The following is a 6,409-nucleotide window of genomic DNA, read 5'->3' on the forward strand; positions in this document are numbered from 1 at the left end:
CATGTTGACCATCAACTCGCAACTAGGGGATGTGTGTGTGTGTTGAGGGTCCCCAATTGCATGTCGATAACCAACTTGCACTAGAGGTGTGTGTGTGTGTCTTTTTCTCAAGGGGTCCCCAGTTGCATGTCAAGCATCGACTCGCAACTAGGGGGTGTGTGTTTGTTGAGGACCCCAGTTGTAAGCTGCCCATCGACTCGTAACTAGGGGTGTGTGTGTGTGTGTGTGTTTGTTGAGGGTCCCTAGTTGCAAGTTGCCCATCGACTCGCAACTAGGGGTGTGTGTGTTTGTTGACAAGAGTTGACAAAACCCAGGCACATGTAATTGGGGACCCCTTGAGAAAACGCCTGTACTCATCATACTCAGTCGTACAACTGCAACTCATCATACTCAGGCACAACTGCAAGAGGTATGAAGCGCCCGCAACTGAGTTGGGAGAGGGTTGTCGGTGGTTATCGATGGGTTTTATCTTAGCATCACATAGGTGTGGTTTCTAACATTGCCCGTGCAACTAACTTTTCTTCTTATATCATTTTTTGTTTACATTTATTTCTTTTAAATTTCTTTAATATATATATATATATATATATTAAAAAATTCCTTGAGTGAAAAATCAACTAGAAATGCCTCGGCTTAATGAACACAATATGTTAGGCAAAACTATTTTTAATTTGCGATCCAGGAGGAAGCTGTAATTTTTCAAAGTTTCCTCTTTTGTTAGTGACACACACATGCAAATCTTCATGTGATTGTTGACCAAGCATGAAAGTCGTCAGCTTGTGGCCAGCCCTTTTGTCGCGACGGTTGTGCAGCCCGAGTAATTGACAGACAGAAAGGAAAGATTTAGCATGACGCCCCATCCACAACACCCCACACACCAGTAGACTTGCAAGCAATTTTTTTCCATTGTCAGGTTAGTATCCACTGCATGTCGAGACAACACTCACGCTGGAATTACAACAAGCGTTCGGTGCAAAAAAATGATTTTTCTAACTTTTTAATATATTTTTTTAAGAAAAACTGGGTGCAGTGCGCGCGTAATATACTGGCTAAGTACATAGCTACAAGAAAAATAGGAAAATCGTGTGGCAATGGACTAGTAATATGCTCATCCAATTCATAGATGGTTGTAGGCTTTTTTTTTTTGTTCCAAATGGATTGAATACACATACACACACAAAAAATAATAATAATAAAGAGACACGGACAAGCCTGGACACACAGTTCAGCCCACTAATGGCCCATATTAACGACCCAAACAGCGCACCTAGAAAGAAAACAAGCCGCCTATCGAGAAAGCGGCATAAGCTATCGATCACGCTGCCAAAAAAAGCTATCAAACGGAGGTACAATACCAGTATCAATACATGATGATGTCATCCTAATGTCATCTGAATGAGATCAAACTATATCTCATTCAGCTGAGTTGTAGGCGCTCCCTTACTTAAACTCTGACCGCGTGTGCTCGACAGCTAATGAGATGGAAAACGTCTAAATCTGTCTCCCCTCTCTCGTTCTCCCCTTGCCTCTCTATCCTGCTCATCCCAAATCTCCCACCTACCTCCATTGTTGCTTGTGATTGTCTCCAGGGGCCTCACAAGGCGGCCGGATGGAGGTAGGTGAGGAAGACTGTCGTGCTCATGACCACCACGCCGCCAGAATTGCCCTCGGCGGCGAGGTCCAACACCAAGGCTGTGGAATGTGGAATCTTGTACGTAATTGACATGCGTTTCCAATCTTGATGAAAACATCTTCTATATTCCTAATTTGGGATTCTTTACACAAGGCCCCATTACAAAGAACAAATGTTAGAAGCCAGGGAGCTTTAATTTGCGGCGGCCGGCGGCCAAGTGTCGTGGCAGTGGTCGCCCTCGTAGGTGACGACGAGCATGGCGGGGTCGTCGGTGGCGCGCTCCACGTGCTTCCGTGCCGGGCACCCCTTGACGGTGCCGCACCTATAGTAGCAGCGGGGGTGAGGGGACCCCTTGATGGTCTTCTGCCCGTACTTGCGCCACGAGTACTTGTCGCCGACGCCGGGGATGTCCGCCGCGCCCGAGGTTACTGTGGGCACGCGCGTCGTGTACTTCGCCCGGTTCTTGCGCTTCTTCGAGCAGTGGCACCGGCCACCCGCGGCGGCGGCGTCGGAGTGCGCGCAGCGCGTCTGCTGTTGGCGTTGCTTGCGTTTGGTCCCAGCCGGGAGCGGCGGCTTGCCGGAGGACACCAGCTGGCTCCAGCCCTTCGACACGCTGCCCTCGCCCCCCGCCGTCACGGACGAGAAGAAAGAAGTCGACGTCACCGAAGGCGCGGCAGCCGAGGCCGCCGCCGGCGCCTTCAAAGGCTTCGTGAAGTCCAGCGTCATGCTTTTCTGCGGCGCCAGCTGCGGCGAGACAGCCGGTGCCGGTGCCGGTGCCTGGGCCGGCATCGGAGGAGGAGCAGAGGATTCAGGAGGGGGAGTCAACGAGTCGGCGGCATCTCCAACAGGGCCGCGGCGGAAGCGGGCGTGGCCGGTGCGGTCGAGGATGTTGATGACCCGGCGGAACCTGGACACCGCCTGGTCGGCCATCTCTCCGAGGGGCGGCGTGCAGCCGGCGCCGAAGGAGAAGGAGGAGATGACGAGCTCGAGGCTGCGGAGCCCCGCGGCAGCGGCCTCCTGGAACTGCTCCTCGGCCTCGGCCGCGTGGCCATACGGGGCGTAGCCGCAACCCATGAGGTCGACGGCCATGGTCGGCGCCGGAGAAGAACGGGGAAAGGTGGGTGCGGCCTTGTGCTTTGGGTTGTGGCGTTGTGCGACTTTGAGATTTGAGGTGGAAATGGATGGACGGAGGCCGAGGGGTTTTATAAAGCGGAAAATGGGAGGAGGAGGAGGGGAGGACGACGAATAATATGAGCGTAAGTCAAAGAACTTGGTTAACCGAAACGCCATTTTTTGTTCTTTTCTGAAATAGCCCTCGCGTGCTTTAAGTTTCGTTTTCAGCCACCTTATTGTCGAGATCTGTAATTTATCTCCGCCACTTATCTTGGAGCAACTCTAGCCAATTCCTTATAAAAAATAGATGAGTATCCGGTCGAATAAAGTTTTGTGGGTGAATATACTTTTTTTTAGGCCAGGCTCATTTGTACCCTTTTTTATAGAAAATTCACAACAAACACTAAATAGTAAAAAATTGTTTTTTTTATTTGCATGGAAAATAATTTGATGCATGAGGTCCGCTCTAAATTGTAGATCATTTGTACATATAAGTAGCTCTCAGAAAAATACAAAATAGGTCAAAATAATACATGAATAGTAAACTTTTTGACAGACCCTAAATTTGTCTTTTTTATCAAAAGCTACTCAGATGTCCAAATAATCTGAAATTTGGAGCGCATCATACACCAAATTATCGTCCACGCAAAAAAAAATCGGATTTTTTGAATTTTTCTAGTATTGTTTGTGAATTTTCTGTCCATCGCGGTGCAGCTGAGCTTAGGCACCGAATCGCCTCGTTCTTAGTGAAGTAATTTTACTCCACTAACTTTTGATCGGACCTAGCTGATCTCGTGAGTAAGAAACAAATTTGATAAGATGAACATAGATTCAATTTAACAAACTTCTTAATCGAAAGTCGACACACAATTTATATTATCATCCGGTGAAACATAGTTTAGTTTAAATTGTCTAAAACTTGAACTAAAACATAAACTAAAACTTAAATCTAACTGGAAGTTTAGTTGCTTTCCGACTGCGAGGGACAACCTGTTTGCCCTAGACATGCCACCGCCCATGGGGTCAGGCCATGTGTCATTGTTGTCGCTGTCGGGGAAGGTACTTTGCCACACTTCAATGTCAAGTTGTCGTCGTTGACACCTCCTCTGTCACCATCGTCCTCCTCGTCTCTTGAGAGGATGATGACGTTAGCCCCACCGGTCGGTCGTTGCTCATATAGGAGGCTCTCCACCTTCACTAGCTCGGGGTACTGGCGGCGGAGGTCGGCCATGTACGCCTTGTCGGCAGCCTCCGCTGCGAGTCATTCCCTCGCCCTCGACCCTCCCGAGCCACTTGCGCGTTTACCACCCTGGCTGGGGTGGATCGAGCAGCAACATCTCGCCCCACTCAAAATTTCGGCAGCCGCGGACATACCAGATGTGTGGGCAGTGAGCTCAACGGTGTGGAAGGATCGGAGCCACATCCTTTTCTAGGTCTCTCGGTCTGTAATCTCTGTCACCCACGTTCCCATGCCCGCTTTCGCACACCAAGGTACCGCCTCTATGGCGGCGACGCGTGCAGGAAGGTCAGGGAAGCTGGTGAGCCTGCCGGATGGGGCCGCAACACCCTGGCGACGTCGTGAGGAGGATGCGTTGGTATTGTGCTCGTCAGATCAATGGCGGAGAGCAGAATCTGACCATGGCTAAAGTGGTGGGGTGCGGGAGTGGTGGGGGAGTCGCTGACGAGGAAGATTTGGGAGGGGGTAAGAGGCAGAGAAGGGTGCGGAGCGGTGGGGAATTTTTACTCCGAGCCGAAATGGTGGAGTACTTATACACCACCGAAACGACGAGGAGTAAAACTTATACTGTTGCGAAACGTAGTAGAAAACAAAAATATTTCGCCCTACGATTACCCAGGAACAAATATGAATATGCATATAGGGTTTGGATCGACGATCGTTACCGACTCTGGAGGGCAGCGGAAGTAGATGAGTCAGTGTAGATCATACTTGAAGTCGCTCAAACCGTTGAAGACGATCCCGCGAACCGCCCTCGAACGATCCCTCAAACAGAAGACCGAACACACGGCCTCTTTACTTGGTTCCAAGCGTACAGCCTTCGCGATCTGGCAACACTTCACCGTCCAGAGCTAATCGTCGCCAGAGAATTAGAGGGAGGAGATTAGAACCACAGTGGGCTTCTAATTATGAGGATTAGAGGAACTAGGTCTAGCTCTGATTAGTCAACTAGGACCAATTAAAACTAGAACTAGATGAACTAGGGGAGGCTCCAAAAACTTGTTTATCAATTGTGGCCAGTATCTCATGTATATATAGGTTAGAGGGAAGAGGAGAGGCAACACACAAGGAGGGAAGGACTCCCTCCTTGGTGCACCGGCTATAGGGGAAGGGGACCTTCCAGACTATAGTTCGACCTCCCCTTATGGAAAGGGGGCGCCACGTCCACTTGGGCCCTTGTGGCCCAAGTTGCCTTTCACCACTAGGCCTTTTTAAGGCCCGTTGATATTAATTAATTACAAAAGCCCTCTAACCATTACTAGAGCATATTATATATAATTTAACATCAACGGAGACATCTTTGACTTGTATATTAATTATCGGTAATACCAGGTATTGCCCAATAAATTCCGAAACCCTTCCGTTGACCCTGAAACGCTTTCGGTTCCTCTCAGAACTATTTCAAATATTAATGAAAAATTTCCACAAATAAATCCTCAATACTATCATCCTGCTAACACTCAAAGTATCATGATTACCTAAAGCTTGTGACCTCATAGATTTGGTAAATCATAAACAAGAACGAAACCCCTTTGTTCAATGACCGATAGTAGAACCGTGGACGTCCATATCTACCCTATGATTACACGAATGACATTCGAGTGAACCTTTGGTTATAATGTGATATTCCCTTTGCTTCGTGATACTTCAAAAAACTCGGTATGCATCGGTATCCTCCTGAGCCATACACATGCTTACTATACCGTTGTTCTCGTTACCAGTTTTGTTCTTCTTTCTCGTTGAAACGTCCGGGCATCCCTGTGACCTAGTCACTTGTGTCTGGACAGACGATGATGGATGTCGTCACACCGAGAGGGCCCTAAGAATATCTCTTCATCATTGGAGGAGCAAAATCCCACTCTCGAGCTATCTAGTCCCTTGTCAAACTTTTCGATGAACCGTAAGTTGTTGTTATGATCACCGTGTTATAGATGACGTTTGAGCAACCCCAAAGTCCACTGTATGATAGGAAGTGACTATGATACTCTCATGGTTCGAGGAACTAAAACACATGCTAACACTCCATGTTATAACAACTGATTTCAGACGATATTATCTCAACGTAGGGTCGAATCAATATGATCGTTCTTCTAACGTCATACTCTCAAAGTTGTTTTAGGACTATCGTTACACTTAACGATATCCTAAGGCCCGGAAAACATGATCACCAGCAATACTTGAGCCGGTCTTAGAGGAGATTGGGAACCTATACTTTATCATTTATCATTCCACACGTGCATGTGAGTTTTCCATTGAATCACATATTCCAGTATCACAGCAGTTATAGTATGAAATATAAACTCCTAATTATGAAAATAGAAATATAATAATACAATATTATTGCCTCTGGGGCATTTCCAACATATGCTCCGTTATACGGTTGAGGAGATTGGCTAGGTGTCGGTTGGAGGAGTAAAATCAGATTT

General features: G+C 47.7%; 1 protein-coding gene across 1 annotated transcript; it reads right to left on the reverse strand.

The window, feature by feature from the left end:
- Window positions 1–1,105: 1,105 nt before the first annotated feature.
- Window positions 1,106–2,818, reverse strand: LOC123110506 (probable WRKY transcription factor 17). The gene has a single exon (XM_044531041.1). The coding sequence runs from the start codon at window positions 2,720–2,722 to the stop codon at window positions 1,826–1,828; it is 897 nt and encodes a 298-aa protein (XP_044386976.1). The 5' UTR covers window positions 2,723–2,818; the 3' UTR covers window positions 1,106–1,825.
- Between the last annotated feature and the right edge of the window lie 3,591 nt (window positions 2,819–6,409).

This window comes from Triticum aestivum, chromosome 5B, assembly GCF_018294505.1.
Source record: "Triticum aestivum cultivar Chinese Spring chromosome 5B, IWGSC CS RefSeq v2.1, whole genome shotgun sequence".
Lineage (NCBI taxonomy): Eukaryota > Viridiplantae > Streptophyta > Magnoliopsida > Poales > Poaceae > Triticum > Triticum aestivum.